Source organism: Balaenoptera musculus, chromosome 17 (assembly GCF_009873245.2).
Source record: "Balaenoptera musculus isolate JJ_BM4_2016_0621 chromosome 17, mBalMus1.pri.v3, whole genome shotgun sequence".
NCBI classification, from domain to species: domain Eukaryota; kingdom Metazoa; phylum Chordata; class Mammalia; order Artiodactyla; family Balaenopteridae; genus Balaenoptera; species Balaenoptera musculus.
Genome location: NC_045801.1, coordinates 63073425 through 63096761, shown reverse-complemented (window position 1 = coordinate 63096761; position 23337 = coordinate 63073425). Strand labels below are relative to the sequence as shown.

Genomic DNA, 23337 nt, shown 5'->3' with positions numbered 1-23337 from the left:
AAGTTCAGTCTCTCAGATCAAACCTTATGTTCAATATCAGAAAAGAGGTATGAGCTGGATTTCAGAAATTCTTATTAAATCTGCGTTTTGGCCTCTGTAGCCCTCGGGAGCCACACTTCTGTGACAACGTGCGCTTGTGTTTCATACAACAATGTGAAAACCAAAATGCAGCCAAGGGGAAGGAATCCTCCTCTCAGCTTCTTTTTTTTTTTCCCTCTCTGTTGTGCCTACTACCTAGCAGGAATGTAAATGAAAATATTTACCTCAGAAAATGGTTTAGTCAGAATGCTCAACAGTCTGAAATGAGAATTCACCTTTTGCAAGTCTTGCAAATCTCCGTGGTCAGCAAAACCCACAGAAATATTTCCAGAAAAGGCATTAAAATGCAGAAATAATGATCAATCAGTAGATTAAAACTTTCACAGACATATTTACAGGAAACAAATATGACCATATAGACTGTTTCTCATTTATTTACATTGAATTGTATTAGGAATAATTTTGTAGGATATAGATATTACTGTCTTGACTTTTTCACCTTATTATTATGTCTATCTTATTTTTCATACAGTTACAAAATTACAAATGTAAGAATACAACAGAAGATGTACTCACTTTTCAAGAGAACCTTTTTCAATATTCATCGCCCCTTCCATTGGATCCAATCCTTGTTCAGAAAATTGCTTCAAGGCACTTAAAGCTGCCTAAAAACGAAAACAAACACACAGACAAGGAGATCCAGTTACTGACTTTCATGTAATAAATAGGTACGTAATGGTAAAAGAAAGCTTTGATATATAGTAAAGGCTATCATTTTCATTAGTCTAAATAAATGCTTTTCTGTATCATTTAACAAAACTACATTTAAAAGGCTGTATTATGATGGAGCAATGCATATACTACGAAGGCTTTAGTTTTTGTGTGTCTGGGGGAAGAGGTGGAGAGAGGAGTCTCCATAAATCTCATGCCTTATCCATAATTTTGTAAAATCACAATGTTTTATCCGCAAACGTAGAAAACACCTAGTAGAAGCCTGTCATTCTTTGATGATGAGTTTTGCATCATTTCTCCTCACGTTACTGAAACTACACATCGTCTTCCTCCAGATGTGAGAACATCAGATTTTTTTCCAGCTTTCCAAAGTTAGCATAAATGTATTGTTCAATTTTATAGACACGTAGCCTCAACCAAGTCACAGAATGTGAGCCCAGAAATGGACCAAATACACCCTTGCATACCGAGGGGATGGTATGATGGTATCCTGTGAGGAGAGAGAAAATCTGCGCTCCATGGGGCCCTGGGAAGGCAGGCCTGGCCGCGGCAGAGCCTCCTGTGGTGTGGATACGCCAGGGATGCGGGGTGTGGATGCGTGGGATGCTGAAGGGTGTTGACAGGCTGGTGGGGCCTCGCTGAATAGCTGGGAGGCACCAAAAAATGTGATGCTGATAAGATCTGCATAAGTTGTTGACACTCTGGTGCGCGGGTCCAAATTGTTATTTCTTTGAATAAGAATTTGGTTCTTCTTCCCCTCCCCAAACCCCACCACTTCTCAGGTCAATTAGAAGAGCTTTGTTGTGTCTGAGATAGGTGTGAGCGGCCAAAGTTGTTTGCCTCTTGGAGATCCTGCTGGGTCACACTTTGGTCATCTGTATCTTCTCAACTGCCTCTGACAAAGACCTAACTCTGTCAGTTGCTCAAACTTTTATCTGCCAGGGGCCCCTTTTGGGTAGCTGAGTGCATGATCTCTTCTACATCTCTTTATGCGTAATATATCTTTTTGGTGTTGATTTTTCAGTTAATAGGGTTTATTTTTTTTTAGGGCAGTTTTAAGTTTGCAGATAAAATGGAGCAGGGAGAGTTCCCATATACCCTCTCCCACTCCACCCTCAACACTGTTTCCCCTATTATTAACATCCTGCATTCCGGAGGTATATTTGTTACAACTGATGAAATATTGATATATTATCATTAACTAAAGTCCAGAGTCTACAACTCTGTGTTGTACATTCTATGGATTTTGACAAATGTATAATGGCACGTGTCCACTCTTACAGTATCATACGGAATAATTTTATTGCCCTAAAACTCCACTGTGCTCCACCATTCACCCCTCCTCCCTTTCCCCCCAATCCCTGGCAACCCCTATTATTTTTTTTTTTTTACAATCTCTATAGTTTTGTCTTTTTCGAAATTCATACAGCTGGAATCACACAGTATGTAGCACTTTCAGATTGGCTTCTTTCACTAAGCAATATGCATTTAAAGTTCCTCTATCCTCTATGTCTTTTCATCTCATCTTTTTTTCACTGCTGAATATACTCCATTACGTGGATGTACCATAGTTTATTTTTCCTCTCTTCTCTCTTTGTCGTTCTATCTTTTAAATCTCAACCCCTATATTCAACCAAAAAGGAAAAATATATCCTTTACTTTTTTTTTTAGGCTACTTCTTCTTTTCGGATCTCTAAGCTGGTCTCCCCAGTTCAGACGTGCTAATTTGAATGCCCACTCACGCCTGCAGCCCCAACCTGGGCGGGCAGGGGGAGGCCGTGGTTGGGCTCTCTGTTTCATCATTATCTCCTTGAACCTGGAGTCCTGTGGGGATGTCAGTGCCCTATCCCACTACCCCTGATCTTGGTCCAGGCTCCTACTCTACAGCAGCTGGTGTAGGCTGTAGTGGCAGGTAAGCACTAACATCGGTTGGGTAGGAGCAATGTGGCCATCTCACTGGGCACTGTTATTGGTTGAATTGTGTCCACCCCCCACATTCGTATGTTGAAGTCCTAAACCCCCATACTCAGAATATGGCCCTATTTGGAAATAGGGTGACTGCTGATATAATTAAGATGAAGTCACGCTAGATTAGGGTGTGGCCTGATCCATTATGACCAATGTCCTTATAAAAAGGGGAAATTCAGAAACAGAAACCCACACAGGGAGAACACCGTGCGAAGAAGAAGGCGGAGATTGGAGTGATGCAACAGAAGCCAAGGAATGCCAAAGACTGCCAGCAAACCACCAGAAACTAGGAGAGGCACGGAACAGATTTCTCCCTCATAGCCCTCAGAAGGAACCAACCCTGCCAACACTTTGATCTTGGACTTCTAACTTCCAGAACTGTGAGACAATAAATTCCTGTTGAATTTATTGTTGGTGGTCCTTTGTTATGGAGGCCCTAGCAAATGAATACAGGTACATCATGATTCCTCTTTAAGGATAGTAATTATATCCTTATAAGAGGATAGTCCTTATATTATCTTTTTATTATAAAAATAGTTTTTCATTACAGAAAAATCATAATATGTAGGCAAGCAAAAAGAATGTGAAAATAGTCACAGCCTTACCCACCACTCACAACTTGGTGTACATCTTTCCACATCCTTTTCTATCCCCTCCCCATATGTACACTCTCTAACCTGGATCATATCCTAACACTGCTCTTGTCATTGAACGTGAGCAGTTTTCCACCTCAACCGAAACATTTCAGCAGCATCATTTTGCAGGACTGCACAGTATCTCACTGACTTTATGTGCCTTTCTGTATTTAGCCAATCCCTAGTGTTGGACATTGAGGGCACACCCACTTTTTAAGCTGTTATTAACACTGCACCAAGCTTCTTAATGGTTAAAAATCTTTGAGTACGTTCTCAATAATTTCCTTGTGATAAATTCCTAGAAACTGAATTTCTGGGCCAAAGGGTGTGCACATTTGTAAAGATCTGATATAAACTTCCCCCTGCCCTCAGGGAGGTTGTACCCACCAGCACGCTGAGGCACATCTGCTTCTCTAGGTGCTTCTGTAATCACCTCTCAGAACCACTTCGTGGATCACTGGAGCGAACCAGTTTTGTCATTTTACAGCCCCACTTTATTTTTCATTTGTCCATCCCTACCATTTACCTCATTCACTAGACTTGGCTTTGAGTGAAGTTTGGTTGCTTTCGAAAGTTAAATTCACCCTCAGAAGACTCAGATTTGGACAAGTTTCCGCTTAAAAAAAAGTAATTCGCAGAGATATTTGATTCTTATTAAATTCAATTAGATGACCTCTGAGGTCAAGTCCTGAAACGCTGAGGGAGCTGGGCAGCCTTCCCGGGTGACTCTGCTGAGAACGGTCCCATGGGTGTGCACATCCTTGCGGGCTTGTCTCGTGAACCTGAGCTCTGCAGTCGCGCCTTCCGTGCGTGTCCGCGGAGGTAAGAGCCCGGCCCGCTCGCTGCTAACCTGTAAAGGCCAGTCCGTGCCGGACCTCTCCAGATAGCCCAGCTTCGTGGGGTGGGCGAATGAACAGAGAGTTCTTTGTATATTAAACAATTTTGAACAAATGAACAGCTATTTTGTTCTGATCCGTTAATATGTGAATTATTGGTAGGAATGCTGATTTTTATCAATTTCTTCCCAAATGGATTATTATAGACGGCTATTTCAGTGCCTTCTATAATAGTCTATCTGCATTGTGGTTGGTACTGCTGAATGAGACTTTTGAGAGCTCCAGGGCTTCTTGGTCCTGTTTTATTCCCAATAAGGCCAAAACGACAACCGAAACGAAATCGTTTTTTGAAAATCACTTATAGGCTAATTGTAGCCCAGTTTCACTAGCTGCTTTGGAAATACTTGTTGCCTGAATACCAGGAACCAAACGTCTTACTTCACCGAGTCCAGGACCCAGTGACACCTGTTCACATCCACCCAAAAAGCGATGCACATATGAGATGAAGGCGAGGTCTCAGGGAGCAGGTTGGGTGTTTGAGCCCTTGCAAAATCTCCTGGATGATTTAATCATCCAGGCAGGTCCCCAAGCGCTGTCAAGATGATTGTCATCGCTCCAAGAACGTCCTACCAGCTGGAGTGGCGGAGTGCTCTTTCACTCGATGCCATGAAGGATTTTCAGAATTCTTGTGAGGCTGCTTCCCTCCAAAGGTATGTTTAAAAGCTTCCAACTAACATTCCCTTAACTGTCTGATGAGATAATTCAGCCCACATCTTATTGATAACCCTGAATACAATCGCTTATAAATATGAGAGGACTTCTTTCTACTTTATAAAAGGCAATGAAGACACTTTATCTTCTCTGTAAACAGCAATCGCTGCCACTTGATGAACATCCCTCTGCCACAGCCATGAGACCGGGTCCCTTACCTGCGTGACCTCAGGTGTTACCACAGCCCTGCAAGGTAGGTCCTTCCCATGAGGAATTCAGCAACCTACTCGAGGTCACACGGCTAGTAAGTGGCAGAGCAGACAGAGATGTGAACCCAGCCCACATCCTTGGTCACATCACTTTATTTCCTTCAAACGTAAAAGCTGCTCACATTCAGCCTAGGCAACTTCAGCATAACTCCTTTCAATATCATTATTTCAAAATCACTCCTATAACCTCCTCTATACTCACTCTATTGATTACTTCCCATGATAATGAATTGAGGTAAGCTCATGAAATGATCTCCATTTTCTAGAGAAGGGCTGTATTACCTTGTGGGGAATCACACAGTTTCCAGCCTCCAGTTTTTTTGGGGTCCCTTTTTTGGGGTTGACTTCTGAGACCTCATTTGGTGCTTCTATAACACTTGCAGTTTGGTTAAAACTAAATTGCTATAGCAATTATTTCATCACTTAGAATGACCCAAAGGCCACAATTCCTTGCCTTCCCTCCCATCGTTCTCAGAAGAGCTCATCTGTCACCTTCCTGTGGTGGCTGGGAGGAGGGAGAAATGAGGTGCCGTGTCTGCCTGGGATTGTGGGGTGTAGGCTACCCAGTGAGAGGAGGTGCTGGGACTGCAAAGGTGAAATGGAGAGAGAAAGAGGGCTCGGCTGTGCTTTAGAGGGAGCTATAAGCCACATGAGTTCAGGAAAGTCGAGATGGGCAGGGGCTGCCAAGCAGGCACTGCCCTGACAGGTACTAATAGAGCCCTGGCCCCGCTGCTTCCTCCCAGCTTCTCATGAGCTCCATGAGGAATCAGGGGCTCTCCTTCCACACCCAACCCCACTCATCACCCACTACTTCCCCTGAAAGGACACTTTACCGAGTAAGAAAGTCCATGGAGTGAGATGGGTTTGCTTCGCCTTCTACAGCAAAACGCCCGCAACAATAGGATAATGCAGCAACCCCAAAATAGCCACATAACATTTAGCACGACCCAAATATCGGTCCTTTCAAAGAACAACGTACAACGGAGTAGCACTTCGAACAAAAACTGAAATTGAACAGTCCACAAACATGTTTTACTGTGTTCGTCCAAATCTGTCCAGAAGATGGTAAACAAAATCCTTATGTTTAAACTACCTGAGCTGAATAAATTGTTACTTGCTAGAGGCCAGTTGCTTTACAAAAAATTAAGAACATGTTATAAATATGTGACGTAATATTAAAGGACACTTTGGAGTGAGAGAAAAATCAAATAGCCTTCATTTGGGGAGACACAGTTGAAGTCCGATTAGAAGCAAGTTCATACACACACACACACACGCACACACAATGGAATATTACTCAGCCATAAAAAAGAATGGAATAATGCCATTTGCAGCAACGTGGATGGACCTAGAGGTGATCATACTAAGTGAAGTAAGTCAGAAAGAGAAAGACAAATATCATATGATATCACTTATATGTGGAATCTAAAAAAAAATGATACAAATGAACTTATTTACAAAACAGAAACAGACTCACAGACATAGAAAACAGATTTACGGTTACCAAAGGGGACAGTGTGTGGTGGTGGGGGGAGATGAATTAGGAGTCTGGGATTAACATACACACACTACCTAAAATAAGTAAATGACAAGGACCTACTGCATAGCCCAGGGAACTGTACTCAATAACCTATAATGGAAAAGAATCTGAAAAAGAATATATATATACATATATGTATGTATAACTGAATCACTTTGCTGTACACTTGAAACTAACATAACATTGTAAATTAACTATACTTAAATAAAACATTTTTAAAAAGAAGCAATTTCTACCTTGTCCATTACTGAGATGGTAAAGAGATAAAAGATGTTCAGCTCCTGCTGCCTGCAGGTCACCCTCTCGGCATGGACAATTTGCCATGTGATAAATGTAAACTAACCTTGGGGAGTCGTGGGGAGGAGGTAAATCTGGGTTCCTTAATGAACAACATCCTGAATGATGCTTAAACCCAAGTTGTATAACTTCCCACACACTGTGGATTCGAGAATTTCAAAGATACACTAACATAAGTACCCAGAACCCTCCATATGGCTTTGACCATAAACAAACAGACAACTATATGATTTCATTTCCAAGGTCAGAAAATGTTTTCCTAGCAAATCAAAACAAACTCACTCAGCATCCTTTTGTATGTTACCACAGTCTACCAAATGGAATCTTAAACTTTAGCTTTATGATACTTTATATGTTCCGGGACATTTTTTTTTTAAGGTATATCCAAGGCAATAGATGTAGCTTTGTTTGAAAGGAGAAAAAATTTTAAAGTGTCTTAAAGAAGTGGATGACATTTCCTTTTCTTTTCCCTGTCTTTTCAGCTCAACACTTGTATCCATTTGTGTGTGTGTGTGTGTTTCCCTTAGAGGAGGGCATCTGCATAGATACATAGAAATATTTTTGTCCCCAAAAGATTTTACAACTGTTTTGGGAATAAAGCCCCACAGGTTCTAAAACAGATGTCGCTGCCATTTCGTGTATCGCTTGTTTTGTGCGTAGTTATAGCAATGCCAGAAACATGATGCCAATAAGATACTTTCCATGCCTGTTTGTTGGTCTTGGTTCACACGTGTGTGTGTGTGTGTGTGTGTCCACAGGATGGGGGTGAGCCTTTCCAGCCATTTCTGTAATTTCTAACTTTTCTATTGTCGATCAGCAATTTAGCAAACTGTGTTGAAACCAGCGCCTATTCTTCTTGCTTCCTTCTGCAGGGACTAAAGAGTTTGTAATGACAACATAGCAGCGTTAAGTCATTCTCTGAGAGACAACAATGGTTCATTAGCAAAATGTGAATTTTAACTTATCCCCTCATGACACGCAGTTCTTTTTGGAGTCTTGGAACAGGATGTCCAATGGGTCCTTTTATTTCTTTTTTTTCCATTTCACACTTTTCCCACCTATTTCACATCCTGAATCCCAGAAACAGACAGGCTGTTCCCATTAAAGTCAATGGTAACCATACATGTCCGAATGTGGCCTTCATTTTGAAGTAAGTGTTCAAGGTTTGTTTTGTTCTGCCTTTTCCCCCTAAAGTGCTTGCTCATATGGAACTCTTCCTGGGAGCAGGTCTAACTGCTGGATTCATTTCAGAACGCACGCATTGGACATATATGCAGCTCATTAAATCAGTCTCCTTTAATGAGAAAATGATAGGCTTCAAACTGCAAACATCTTCATTTGCAGCTGAGAACTCCCCTCACCTCTCTCCCCAACAATCTTTGAGACCGACTCTCCGTGAAGTCATTTAAAAATGACTGAAAAACCAGAAGGTCTTTTCTTCAGTAGGCTTGAAGTCTTATTGCCCAAAGAATGTGAATTTTAATGTTTCTGAGTTATCATTTTCTTACTTTGAATGGTCTATAACAAAATGTCAAGTCTCTCTTTATATAAAATAAGGGAAACCCAAAAGAGAAGATCGTATTTCTAGATTTTATCACATTATGATAGGAGCCTCAGTCTATTACTTTTCAGATGAATCAATGGTAGGACTTTAAAAATAAAATAAAAAGTTGATTATACTGAGCTTTAATTAAACCATTTGCTGCCCTGCTTTCTAACAATTTCATCATAGTCCGCACTTTCATTTATGCTTACACTATCCTATTGGTTCAGGTAATTTCCACAAAATTGGTACCTTATAAAAAAGCTCTTACTGTTGGAACAAAGGGATGTCAGTTAAGGTGATGGCTACTCACTGTGTAAAAAAAAAAAAAAGAGGTGTGGGTGGTCGGAAGACTAAGGCGTGCCTTGGACAGTCTCCTAAGGCAAAGAATAGGAATTTTGGCTCCAGAATTTGGGGAATTAGTACAAACTTGGGCACTTAAAACTATAGACTTGGCCATCACCTTTATTTCAGCAATCAGGCACTTACTGTTGGGTAATCCACGTAGCTGCCAGCCTTGACAATGATACAGAGTTGAATTTGAAGCAGGATTAACTGTGCTAAGGAATGTTTTCAGTGTGTTTAGAACTTGAGCGGCGATATCCATGCTGCCATGGCTTCCTCCAATCACGCTGTTTCTGTTTTACCGATAGCATTCCCTTTAAATTCGTGTGTTGTCTTTTATTTCATTATTTTTGCTTCAACAAAAAAACCCCTTTGTAACGGTGTTTACTGAAACATGGTGTTGGGCACAAAGGCAAGTGTCCATCTCTCTCTGAACTTGGCAGGATAATCACCCACAAAGGTGTCCTACCCCCCAGAATCTGAATATGGCAAAAGTGATTTTGCAGATGGGACTGAGGTATGAACACTGAGATGGAGAGGTTATCCTGGATGATCCACGTGGGTCCAATCTAATCACATGACTCCTTAAAACCACAGAACCTTTCCTGGCTTTGGTCAGAGAGAAAGACGTGGCCAGGAAAACATGCTCAACAAAAAGCAACGTTGTTAGTTTTGAAGATGGAGGAAGTCAAGGAAGGTGTGTGGCCGCTATAAGCTGGAAAAGGCAAGGAGACCAGTTCACCCCTAGAGCCCCAAAAAGGAACTGCCGACACCTCGATTTCAGCTCAGTGAGACTCCTGTCTGACTTCTGACCCACAGAGCTCTAAGATAACAAACACGTTTGTGCTGGGCTGAGCCACTCAGCCTGTTCATCTGTTACAGCAGCAAGAGAAAACTAATAAACTCTTCCAGTCATCTAGACAAGGAAGTGAACGGGCATGGCATTTGGAGTCTGTCAGGCCTAGATTAAAATGTCAGCTCCACTGCAGACCAGCCGGGTGTCTTTATGCAAGTGACTGTATGTCTCAGAGCCTCGTTTTCATCATCTATAAACTGGAAACTACAACGCCTACCACGTCAGATTGTTTGAGAGGTTAATGCCTGGCCTATAGTGGTGTTTTATAAATGAAGGCCTTTAGTACACAACTTTCTCTGTTGAGCCCAACATTCAGTCATAAAATTCTTTATGCTGTCTGTCTCCATGTTAATTTATGTCCAGTTTCCTCTATATTTCTATCAACTTTTTCCAGCACATTGCTCATCTATCTCTCTTCTAAGAGAACCCTATCATTATGCCGCCCCCTTAATCAACGGCCATTAATAACTCCCAGCCCCAGAATAACATCCTGTATTCTTGGCCTGGCATTCAGGGCCCTCCATCAGCTGACACCATTCTACCCCACAACCTCACTTGCTGAGGTTTCATTAGTGTGTTTTCTAGAGTGTGATTCCCCCAAACAGCAGACCAGTCACCAGCCTCAGGAACAGCTGGCAGGTGTCAGTGTTATCAACAAGCTCCCTGGCCTATTGGCCTAAAGACACACCAATATTTCAGAAGCCCTGCCTGCATGGATCTTCCGCCCTGGTCAGATTGATCTACCTCCTGTCTGGGAAGACTTCTGGGGCTTTCTACCTCCACGCCTTTGTTCCTGCAGGCTTTCTGACTTCTCAGTGTGGTCTTCTTGGATTCCCAGCCTGTGTCCCACCTATGAATTTCTGACAGCCCCGGCCATTTACCTCCCCGAACTCTGAGTCGACTTTAATGTGTTTACATCCTGTCTCCCAGGTAGTCGGTCTGTTGGGGCCATTTTCCTGTTTGAAATCATCACAGTGTGTTTACAGAACATCTTCAAGGAATACTCTTTGATAGATTATCCTTCGGCTTCCATGTGAAGCTCACCCAGACAGGCAAGTGCTTGCAGACACGTCTCTTCTTGCTGTTTTCTCTTTATTCTCCTATTCATCTTGCCCTTCCTTGCTTTCCTCCCCCTGCAGGGCCTCCTCCAAAACTTCTCTCCATGGAGGCTCTTTCTCCTCCCCGTCTGCACCCCTCCACCCCTACCCGCAGGCTCTGCGGCCAGGGCACCATGGCATAGACCATCCCAGGAAAGCAGGGCTGGGTTGTAGCTATCCGTGTGGGAGAAGGTTCTCCTTCCCCACAACTTACCTCCAAAGAATACAGAGGATAGTTACTGTCTTTTCCAAATGTCAATCATGGGCTGCGACCAGCGCTCAAAGCTCAGCCTTCCTGGGGTCATGTGAGGCTACAGAGGAAGTGCCTGGGAAACCCTTCCTGGGAGGACCACACAAAAGGGGCTTTGCCTGAGACCCTCGAGATGGGGACATCCTGAAACAGAGGACCAGAGGGGAGCCTCTTCCGCCCAAGGAAGCCTGGCTCTATGGGGCAATCGTGGCTGAACTCTGTCTCGGCAGCCCTCCCCTCTGCTGCCCCGAAGGTTCATTTGGGATTTCTTGGTCCTTTGAGATTCTACTCCAAAGAGAATGAGAAGCATTCCCGCTGAACGTGGGCACACACTGCTCTGTCTATTCAGGAATTTCATGAGGTAACCAGGTGCTGGGTTTGAGTATGTGATTGATAAAAACTTACATTATAGTTATTTCACAATTTTTACTGCCCTTAATGTATTCTTGGATTGCCTGGTGGGGAAGGATGGGTGGGAACAGAGAATGATGGTCAAACAGTATAACGTATAAAGTATAAACAATATAACGTATAAAGTTCTGTTTAATTCTGAACCTTTGGTTGTATTGCAATAGAGTCGTAGGTGGTAAAGGCAGGTGGCCTGCAGGTCTTGTTGATTCTCTCAATGGGTGAGGCACACAGAAGTCTGACTTTTTCTTGGGGCATTTGGTGGCCATCCTAGTGGTCAGATTGCAGGAGGGATGGGCCAGAATAGACCTTCACCTCCATCCCAAATGCCTCCTTAGCCTCCTACTGACACCTGATTAAAGTCCAAGCGTGCACAAAAGTACAAAGAATAGTACACTGAACCCTCACATGCTTATCATTCAGATCAAGAATTATCAGTATTTTACCAATCTTGTTTCATGTATCTTCATGTTTTTCCTGTAGTATTCCAAATCATATATCAGGTAAAGATACATGCCATTATCAGACCTAACAAAATTAACAGTACATCCTTTCTATCATCTAAATACCCAGGTCATGTTAAAATTTCCCTGATAGTCCCAATAATGTCCTTTAAAGTTGGTTTTCAAATCTATATCCCATCAGTTCACGAGTTGTATTTGAGTGACCTTTTAAGATCTAGGAGTCCTGTGGCAGCAGAATAATGCCTCTCAAAGATGTCTGAGTCCTAATCCCAGAGACCTGTGAATGTTACTTTACCAGGGACTTTGCAGATGGGATAAACTGAGGGTCTGGAGATGGGATGATCAGTCTGGATTTCCCGGTGAGTCCAATCTGATCCAATGAGTCCTCAAAATTAGAGAACCCCTCCCAGCATTGGTCAGAGAGGGAGACATGATGACGGAAGAGGGGTCAGAGGGATGTGACGTTATTGGCTTTGAATGTGGAGGAAGGGGCCAGGAACCAAGGAATGCAGGAAACTTACAGAAGCTGGAAAAAGCAAGGAAACATTCTCATCCTGAGCCTCCAGAGAGGAACACAGCCCTGCTGGCACCTGGACTTCAGCCCTGTGAGACCGTGGCTGACTTCTGATGACACAACTGCCAGATAATACACTAGTGTTGTTTTAAAGCACCATTCCTTTAGCAGGGGGACTGAAGTCACACAGAGGTGTAAACTCTGACACCAGGTTCTTTCCCGAGACCGGGCTGGTGTTGGGCCCGAAAAGGAGGCCCGAGGGCCTGCCTGAGATGTCTGGGGAAAGGGGAGGCTGGGGGCCTGAGAAGTGGGACCGGCTGGGCTGCAGACCTCATCAGGCCAGAACCGAAGCGCTCCCCACCCCTCCCAAAGTGGGCTTCACCCTAAGATCAAGGCACCTAAACCCTTCTAGGACCTCCCTCTGCCCTCGGGGGTCCAGGCGCCTTCGCTCCTTCTGCGCTGTGCCCGCCGCCTCCTTTCTGTTCCTTGACTGTGACAAGCTCGCCCCCATCTCAGGGACTCATGCTGGCCGGTCCCTCAAGCCACCCCCTCCTCAAGACCGGCTGCTTGTCAGCCTTCAGATCTCAGGCCGGGGAGGCCTCCCCGACCGCTCCAAAACCTCACATAACTGTGTTCATTATCCTCATAACGCTGGTCACTGCCTGCGATTATTTCCTAGAGGGAGGGCTCCGGTCTGTCTGAGTCACGACTCGGTACCGTCCTTCACTCCACAAAGAGTCACTGGGAACCGGGCACCGCACTGGGCACCAGGAAACTAAGCTCCACGGACACACTCCCTGCCTGTCCGTGGCGTGCCTCCCAGCAGGAAGGAGCGCGTGCAGGCCACGCCAGGCTGGCGCATGATGCTGTCGAGACAGCACATACAACGGTGGCCTCGAGAAGGGCGCCCAGGGCTCCCCGGAGAAAACAGTGTCACGGGGGGGACACATCTGGGGTGAGACTTAGGGTGAGAGAGACTTCTTCACGGAGGCGACAGGGAGAGTGCTGCTGGCAGGGGGAGCTGCTCTTGCCCAGGCGCTGGAGCTGGGAGGGAAGGAGGGGCTGGGGACACGATCGGGTTTCAAGCTGTGGTGTAGAAAAGGGAGGCGCCGCCTTCTGGGAAAGCCTGAGCCAAGCCCAAGGGGCGGAAGCCACAGGCGGAGAGATCTGGTCTCAAAACAGGAAGGAACCTTGTGTCCGTGGAGAGCAAGCTGGACTCAGAGGAAGGAGCGGGTGGTGCCCATTGCCAGGCCGGCTGTCAGGCAGGAGGCCGTGCCCGGCGCAGGTGGCCGTGAGGTCCCTCGTGTCTCAGGCTCTCTAATGCTCTGAGTCAGGACAAGGCCACGCGGGGGAAGAACAGCGGCACATCTGCAGGGTGGGAAGGGTTGTTGGAGAGGTGACATGTAGAGCTATGTCCCCTGTGATGAGTGTGGTTTGCAGGGGAAAGCTGAGTCTTCCTTGATAGGGGTAAAAAGTGGACCTGAGCTTCACGATGGGTCACGTGAGAAAGTGTCTTTCCCTTGTCGTTCCTCAGCATCTCCATGTAGAAGACTGAGTCGGTAAAACCATCCTATTACAGGGATTAACTGAGGGACATGTCCTGGAGGTGTCTGCCACATACCGTCCTATGTGGTAAATGTTTGTTTTTCTTTAAATATCTTACTTTTAAAAATTTATTTGTTTTTTGGCTGGGTTGGGTCTTCATTGCTGTGTACGGGCTTTCTCTAGTTGCGGCGAGCAGGGGCTACTCTTCATTGCGGTGCACGGGCTTCTCATTGCGGTGGCTTCTCTTGTTGCAGAGCACGGGCTCTAGGCGCATGGGCTTCAGTAGTTGTGGTGCGTGGGCTCAGTAGTTGTGGCTCGTGGGCTCTAGAGTGCAGGCTCAGTAGCTGTGGCACACGGGCTCAGTTGCTCTGCGGGATATGGGATCTTCCCGGACCAGGGCTCGAACCCGTGTCCTCTGCATTGGCAGGCGGATTCTTAACCACTGCGCCACCAGGGAAGCCCCTGTGGTAAATGTTTAACAACTGACCTTCTGGGGGAAAAAAATCCCTAACTGGCACCATCTCCAGCTCCCTGCTTACTGCTCGGAGGCAGGGCAGCAACGTGGTGAAGAGCCCGGCTTACTGACTGTCTCCAGCACCTCTTAGCCATAGGCCTTCGGGCAGGTAAAAATCTCAACTCTTAAATGGCATCCTGTGCTCATGACACTCACTTTGTTCTAAGAACGTTCCATCCCTAACTCATTTATCTTCACAGTCACCGCAAGGAGTCTCGACTCTCATCCCCAGTTTAAGAGGAGGACACGGAGACAGAGATGAAGTAATTTACGCAAGACCAACATGATTTGATCTTCATGGATCTGGAATCTGGACAAAGATGGCCTGGCTCTGGAGCCAAATTCTTAACTACTATATTGTACCACCTCTCGACCCAGTGATAGGATGCACTGCCATTCGGGCACTCGAGAAGTGGCACGAGCCAGACCAAGGCGTGGAGCCCTGTGAGAGCGAGGGTCTGGGTGCAGACTCTGAGGATATGGGGTCCCTTCTTTGATCATCCCCTTACTTCCTCTTACGCTCTCCTGAGCTGTGGTCTTTTGGGGGCGTGAAGGACGGTGGGGGTGAGAATTGAGAAGGAGTAGAGCTGGCAGCGAAGGCGGCTGGACTTGTCTGGGAAGGAGGGTGGTGAGTGGCGAGCCCGGCTGGACTCAGAGCAGGCAGGACTGACCTCCCCAGGGGGACCACTTAGGCGGGGGGCCCAGATTTGGAGCTGGGTTAATTCAGGATGACTATCAAGGCTGGAACCCAGATAGGCTGGCACCAGATACTCACTGGGCTAATCAGAACCTAAATAAAAGTATGTTAATCAGAAACTTGGTATGTTTTCCTAATATTAAAGGGCAACATTCCCCTTGGTTTCCAGGATCTCCAGTCCGCTTGCTTTTTCTCTTACATCACCAGGCACCTCTTCTCCGTCTTCTGCTGGCTTTTCCTTTGTCCTGATCTTTAAGTCCATCCTTGGACCTCTTATCTTCTCTCTGGATAGTCTCTCCTTAGATGATTTCATTGAGGCTTACGGCTTAAATCCCTTAAAAATGCTGATGGCCCCAGATTCCCATCTTCAGCCTAGTCTACAGTTCGCACACATAGCCGTCTGGAGGGTTTCTCCACTTAGGAGTCTAAAAAGCATTGCAAATCTGCCCAAATCCGAACTCTTGATTATCATCGTCAGACATCTCCTCTGGCAGGAAAGGGAACCCCTGTTCAACCAGTGGCTCAGGCAAAAACCCTAGGAATCAGCCTCACTTGCTTCCTTTCTCTCTCACCTCCCACATCTGACCCATTATCGAGTTCTGCCGGTTCTTCTTTGAAATGCAGCCAGAATCGAACTACTTCTTACCACCTGCTCTGCCCCAGCCTCACACAAGCCACCATCACCTCCCAGCAAGACTCAGGATGTAGCTTCCTAACCTCCCTCCCTGTGTCTGCCTCTGCCCACCTAAAGCCCATCCTTCGAGCATATCTGGAAAGACAGATGTGAAAGGTAAGTGAGAACAGGTCACGACCCTGCTCAAAACCCTCCAGGGGCTTCTAGTTGCTCTTAGAACGAAACCCCAATTTCTGACTTGGGCCCGAAGCCCTCCGTGACCTTCCGCATCTGCAGCTTGGTCTCATCAGCCTCATTACCGCACCCTTCCAAACCACAGAGCTCCGGCCACACCAGCCCCTCTGTTCTTCACAGGGCACCCTGAGTCCAGTGCCGTCTCTAGGACCTTCGCGTGCTTCTCCCTAGACCTGGGGCTCTTCTCCCAGGTCTCCACAGGGCTCTGTCCCTCACCTCAGCCAGTTCTCTCCTCAACTGTCACCCCTCGAGACCAGGGGCCCTTCAGGGACCACACACTCCACTCCTAGCCTGGCGTTCTCACATCTCCTCACACTGCCTAATTTTTAGTGCTTACTGGCCCTAAAATTTTATTTATCTGTTTAACCGTTTCCTTGTTTATTGCCCACGTCCCCATTAGAATGTAAGTTCCGTGAGGGCAGCGATTTGTCTGTTTTGTTTGTTGCTAAATACTCAGCACCTAGAATAATAGACACTCAATACTTATTAGCTGAATGACTGAACGAATGGTTAAAAACAGTGACCGAGTTCAAGAACATCTAGCCACCTCATATATACAGTATAGTTTTAATAGTTTTCAGAAGTTCCCTATAGAAATTAGGGAGTAGCTCATTTCCTCCATTTATCGAAACCCAGAAGTAAGCATTCATTTGATGTTTAAAGACTGATTATTCAGCTGAAGTGAGTAGCTGCTACATGTTGGTCTTTCAAATGCAGAGAATTAAGTATAGTGATAGGTCTCCAGTGTGGGTATTCTCATACATTGTAAACTTATTTTATGCCAATTACATCATTGCAACTTTGGAAGAAACGTTATTGGAATTAACTTTAGTTTTTTTCTAGGAAGTCTTCATTTTTTTAAGCTAAATGTAGTCACTGTAAAGTTCAAGGAGTAAATTTCATCTTCTTTTTCTAGGTACCACTGAAAGAAAAGCACATCACTAATAGCACACTTGGTTTGGTAATTTTTAGAAACTCCATTAAAAGTAATTGTTAAAGTTTATAATTAAATAAGCATCTCAAAGGAAAAACTAGTATCCTGGTTTCCTAAAAACATCTTCATTAAGACAATATAATCAAACAAAGAGATTTACTTTGTGTTTAAATAATTATGATCACAAATGGTCCCCTTCCCCCCACCTCCACGCCCAAATGAGAAGTAGTTTAGTATACTTTTGGGGATATGGTTTCGGTCTGCCAAATACTTAAGTACAAAATTCTCCTAAGTTGTTTCAAGAAACTGCTAGTACTCTAAGAGGGTTGACATTCTAATATATCCAAACACAGGTTTTTGGGGTTTTTTTCCTAATTGTTTGGCTGCAGATGAAGATATAAGGTTATAAGTATAAGAATTTATGTGGTGATCAGTGATGGAATCCTAATCCATCTTAAGCTGTCAGCGTGACAACTGGCAGTTCCCAGTGTGTATTAAGAGACAGCGATTTTTCTTTTTTTTTTTTGGCCTGAGGGTACATTCCCTTTCAAAAGCAGAATATTTTTCTTCTTTTGCTTTCTAAAGATATCATGCCAAACTCCATTCTTAATGGTTAATCTTTTAAGGAGGCAAGATAAATTGGAGAGAAAATGTGAGAGATTTATAAATTTGGGGAAAATGCAACATGAGGCATTCCAATAAGCAATTTCAAATCAAAACCTTAACTTGGGCAAGGGACATTATATCAACGAACAGCATTCTTTAGAAATGCCTGACATTCAGTTGGATAGAATTATATATTGAAATAGACTGTAGGCATATTGGGGATGTTTTCCCTCTAGCATCTGGTAGTATCAAAGCCCAGGAGGAAGAGTAGGTCACCGTGCCAGAATTTAAAAGCTGCCTTTTGGATAAATATGTGGAAGGATAGGAATTAAGTTATCAAAAGGCTAGAAGAATTTGCTGAAAGGGAGGAGGGTGGTGCTAAAAGCAATAAGCTATTTGGAATTCAATAGCGCACAACTTTAGGGCCTTGTAGAGCTAGTATTGTTAGCCAACTAAGGGTAAAGTGATGGTTCAAAAGAAGAAAATTAATGAATAAGTACAAACATAAAAAGCAACAAGGCAATACCCTGATCTGTGAAAGTAAGCAGTACTTATAGAATCTCAGAGGCAATGTGGGATGAGCCCCAAGGGAAATCAGGTACCTCTTCTGTGAAGCCTCCTCTATATTTGGAAAAGAATAGTGACTGGTGATTTCTGTGCCCTATATTAGTCAAGGTAAACTAACTGCTAAACAGTCACCCCAGAGACTCAGTGGTCATGGAAAGACCAGTTGGGTATTGCTGGGCAGTGGACCCTGGTCAATCAAGGTCCCACACCCCTTCCATCTTGTGACTCTGCCCTCCTCTAGGCTTGCATTATGGTCTTCTACATTCGGCCAGTGGAAGAGAAAATAAAATGGAAGAGAGTACATAGGAGGATTTTATGAAAGAGAACTCAAAGCCCTCATGCTCCAGAACCTAGTGACATGACCATACCTAACTCCACGACTACAACCAACTCCAGGTTGGGTAACTAAGTCTGGCTGTGAGCTGAGGAGAAGAGGAGGCAGGTGTGGTAATTAGCCTCAATTAGTACTCACAAGTGGTACCATGTTATTGCACTCATTTGCTGAGGTATCTGCAAGCCTATCTCTTCGTGCTAAAACGGTAAGTCCCTAGAATAGGGCAGAGTTGGCTGTTATTTGTTTTGTAGCTATAGCACCAACACTGGCATGGAATTAACACTCAACTTGTAGTCAGGGGATGTGGGCTGCCTGCTTCAAAAAGCCCAGCAGGGTGACCTGGAGATGTTAAGACTGGTTGTCTATGCACGAATATTGCCAAGAAATGCCCAGATTTTTCTCCCTTCCTCAAGATGGCCTCTCTGTGAAGATATTTCCAGAGGGCAAAGGGACCACATGCCAACAGTGGGCAAGGGGCACTTACTTTGTTAATTCTCATTGTGTCTTCATGCAAGAAGCCTTCCAGGGTCTCTACACCTCTTAGGAGGTTCTTCAGTGGGGGAGGGAGAGATTGGGTTTCTGAATGACAAAGGATGGGGTAGAGAGTTTCTAGTGAACCCAAACCTTGGGAATAAAAACAGAAACAAAATCTTTATCAAGGGTAAACCAGACTTCCTTATCAACTGAGAATGAAGTCAGAAGTTATAGGTGAATAAGTAGGACTATAGAACTTTACCAATATCTAGAACCTTAGTCTGTCTTCACTTGGTTTCATACAAAGTGGTAACAGTTCCTGTGTGACTGACAGAGTACTAGTATCTAGAATATATAAGTAAAAAAACAAACAATCTAATTAGAAGATGGGCAAAGGACATGAAGAGAAGGTTCACCAAAGAGGATTTACAAATGGCAAATAGACATGTGAAAAGATGCTCAACATTACTAGCCAATAAGGCTACGATATCATTACAAACCTATTAAAACAGCTAAAACGAACAGTAGTGACCACACCAAATGATGGAGAGGAGTCAGAGAAACTGGATCTCTTATACATTTGCGATGGGACTATAAAATGGGCCAGCCACTCAGGAAGATAGTTTTCCAGTCTTATAAAAAACTAAATATAAACTTACTATACAACGCAGCAAACATATTTTGGGGCATTTGTCCCAAAGAAGTGAAAATTTATGTCCACACAAAAACCTGTACACAAATGTTCATAGCAGTTTTATCTATAATAGTCAAAAATAGGAAACAACCAAAATATCCCACAATAGATGAACTATTAAACAAACGATGGTAATCCATACCATGGAATACTACTCAGCAATATACCGGAATGAACTATTGGTACACACAACAGCTTGGATGGCTCTCAAGGGCATTGGGCTGAGTGGAAAAAGCCAATCCCAAGAGGTCACATACTATATGATTCCATGTATATAACATTCTTGAAATGACAAAAGTATAGAGACGGAGAACAGATCAGTGGTTGCCAAGGATTAGTGACGGGGGTGGGAGGAGGAGCGGGTAGAAGGTGAGACCATAAGGGGATAGCACCAGGGAGATCTTCGTGGTGATGGAAGAGCTCCGTATCTTGATTGTGGTGGTGGTTACATGAATCTACACATGTGATAAACTGGCCACAGACCTACAATACACACGTCACTAGTGTCGATGATATCTTGGTTTGGATATCGTATAGGTGAATAAAATAGAACCATTGGGGGAAACTGAGTAGTACAGAATACACTGGACCTTTCTGTACTATCTTTGCAACTTCTTGTGAATCTCTACTTATTTCAACTTCTTGTGACTCTCTACTTATTTCAAAACAAAAATTTGCAACTTCTTGTGAATCTCTACTTATTTCAAAACAAAAATTAAAAACAAAATTAGAACCGCGCTTTTTGTAAAACTAGTATTTTTAATTAAAAAATGAATAATTCTCATTGTAAAACTTTGAAAAATACTTAAATGTTAAGGAAAAGTCCCCCATATTGTCTTACCCTTCGATTAACTCCAAGCCCACACCCTGAAGTAGCTGCTAATTAAGAGTTTGGTGTGCATTTTTCCAGGTATTTTATTTGATATATCCTTATATACATATATATGTGAACTCTTTGTTTTTTCCTCAAATGGAATCACTACGCTTCTTCTTCTGCAACTTGCTTTTTTCATGTAGTAATAAGACACATTGGACATCTTTTCATGCCACCAGAAATAACCCTATCTCATTCTTCTTAATAACAGCATAGAATTCTACTGTATGGCTGTGCCATAATTTATTTAATCAGCCCCTATACAAGACATTTCGATTGTTTCTAGCTCTTACAAATAATGCTGCAATGGATATTCCTTGTACATACATTTTGTGCAAATACATCTATAAGATAAATTTAAATTTCTGATATTGTCAAATTGCTTTCTGAAGAAGTTGTAACAAGTTATGGGTAACCTCTACTTTAAAGAGAACAGGAAGTCAGGCTGAGTGGCGAGGGTCTGGAAGGGAGGTGATCACGGGAGCTGCCCCTGGTTGGGGAGGTGGGCCTCCTGAAATAACAGATCTGCCTCCCCCTCCATTCATGGGGAAGCCACATTTATTGGAAGTTAGCACCGTTTTCAGGTTTCCTCCCTCCTCCAGGTGGCTCGGGGACACTTCATCCCTATGTAGAAATGAAGTGGGAGGGTGTAGGGCTGGTCTTCCCTCTCAAGACTCGCTGCGACATTCCCTTGAGCTGGGTAGGGGACATCTAGCGGTGGGATTATCAGCCAACACCATCCCAACTTCTCCTCATCAAAATAGTTATTAAAAATTCAATTCCCTCTTTAAAACCATTGGACATCTCAGAGAACTTTCCAGTTAACACTGGCTTCCGGATTTAGAGGAATACATTTAAGGAATTCATTTATGATGTTAAAATGTTTCTTTTAATGAAGGCAACACTCATGGAACGCTATGATCATTGTACAAACCAGTGAAAACATCATTTTTCCACGATTACTCTAAGTAAATACCCAGTTTGATCACCCACTCTCTCTAACACGAGCGTCTCCGGGCTCTCCACCGTCAGCTGACCACGTGAGCGTGGCAATATGGCTCCCGACGGCTTCACCACAGTGGACCTCTCCAAGTTTTGGCTTCTGCTACTGCCCTTCTCCCAGTTATTTCCTTTTTTGTAGCTTCAACTCGCATGTAGTTTACCTACAAGCATAATGTTCTTTCTTACCTCCCTGCCTTTCTCCTCTGCCGTCTCTGCTTAGAAACAAATGGACTCCCCACTTGTCTTAACCTAGCTGACTTTTACTCTCAGATCTAATGTAGACATCTTTCCTCCGGGAAACTGGCTAAGGGCTTTCACTGGGACCAAACGTCTGTTCTGTGCAGACACCTAACACTTTCTACCTAATACTAAAATTATCTATTTGTCTGTCTACCCCGGTAGGCTAGGAGCTCCTCAGAATTACAGGCACGTCTTCTTACCCGTGTTTTTACACCCACTACCTAGCAGAGCAGGAGCTTAACGCGTGTCTGTGCAGCTCCACTGAATCATCCCCACAATGCACAGGAGTCTGATTTGAGCTGAGTAACTAAGGATCCCTTCTCTCTCCCCCTCAACCTGTATTTGTGTGAACACTGAGCCTGGGCTAACTTTTGGCCAAGGGCAATAGATGCAAGAAATCTGGAATCCCTGGCCGGCCTCCTCCCCTTATAGCAGAAGGGGTATTAGAAGTAATATTTTTTGTTGGTAAAACAAGTGGTACTCAAGATAAGTGGTATGTTTAAAATGATACGGGACCACCTCCCTTGCATTACTGAAGAATAAGGATTGGCAAGCCCAGCAGCCTGCTTCCTTCTCGGTAGCCCTTGAGGTCTAGAGCTCCATTGTCCCCACCTCCTTCGGGGATGTGGTCACCTGACCCACCTGTATGGTTGGCAGGTCTTGTTGACAGGACATTGATGTATCTGCTCTGTCTGAACCTGCTGGAGCACCTGAGGCCAGGGACGGGTTTCCCTGCATCTACCAGAACAGGCTGGCTAAAAAATTTTTTGCCCCTCTTTATTAAAAAACACATTGTGTGTTTGGAGAATTTGGTCTAATAATTGCTTTCATTTTAACACACCACAGGATGTAGAACAAGAGAGAGCAAGCTAGCTTCTCCCATCCTTAGTTGCCAGAAATGACCAATATTGACCAAAGGACCTGCTGGTTAATGACAGTCCCTTCAAGAAGCAAGTGCCACGCTGGGTCTCAGCCGTTGCCTCCTTCTTCGTTGTTCCCACCACAGACCTAACCCCAACACAATTCCACTTTAACTTTACATCAGACTAGCCCAGCTGCCAAGTGATGGAACTTTGCTAAGGAGGACGCTGGGCAAAACTCTAAAATGCGCCTGCTGTGAACTTGGTTCTCTCTTAGTTGTAAGCGTCACTGAGTTTTAAACTAGAGAAGGTAAATGTTGGCAAAATCATCCTGGCTGATAGGAATTCATGGATCACAGATCATTTGGGAAGAGATCATTTGGAAAAAGAAATTCCCATATGATTTTTTTTTTTTTTTTTTTTTATCATTCATCAACAGGAGACACAGGTCTTAGAAGGGTTGAGAAACACTGACTGGGACCTGTGCCCATAATTTGCTCAGGAACGTGTATCTCAAGGAGGTCATGGATACTTCTAAGGTCACAGAGCTGGTAAACGGCCTGCCCTGGCCTTGAACCCAGATTATGTGTTCCCCCTGTTGGAGTGGAACAGAGCGAGGACAGT

The 23337-nt window shown here is 44.1% G+C and overlaps 1 protein-coding gene across 15 annotated transcripts in view; it reads right to left on the bottom strand.

Moving 5' to 3' along the window:
• Positions 1 to 23337, bottom strand: part of STAU2 (staufen double-stranded RNA binding protein 2) — a 303654-nt gene that overhangs the window by 1630 nt on the left and 278687 nt on the right. For all 15 annotated transcript variants that reach the window (XM_036829847.1, XM_036829842.1, XM_036829844.1 and 12 more), the window contains one exon: positions 616 to 704. In XM_036829847.1, coding sequence (XP_036685742.1) covers positions 616 to 704 — 89 coding nt within the window. The remainder of the gene's footprint in view (positions 1 to 615; positions 705 to 23337) is intronic.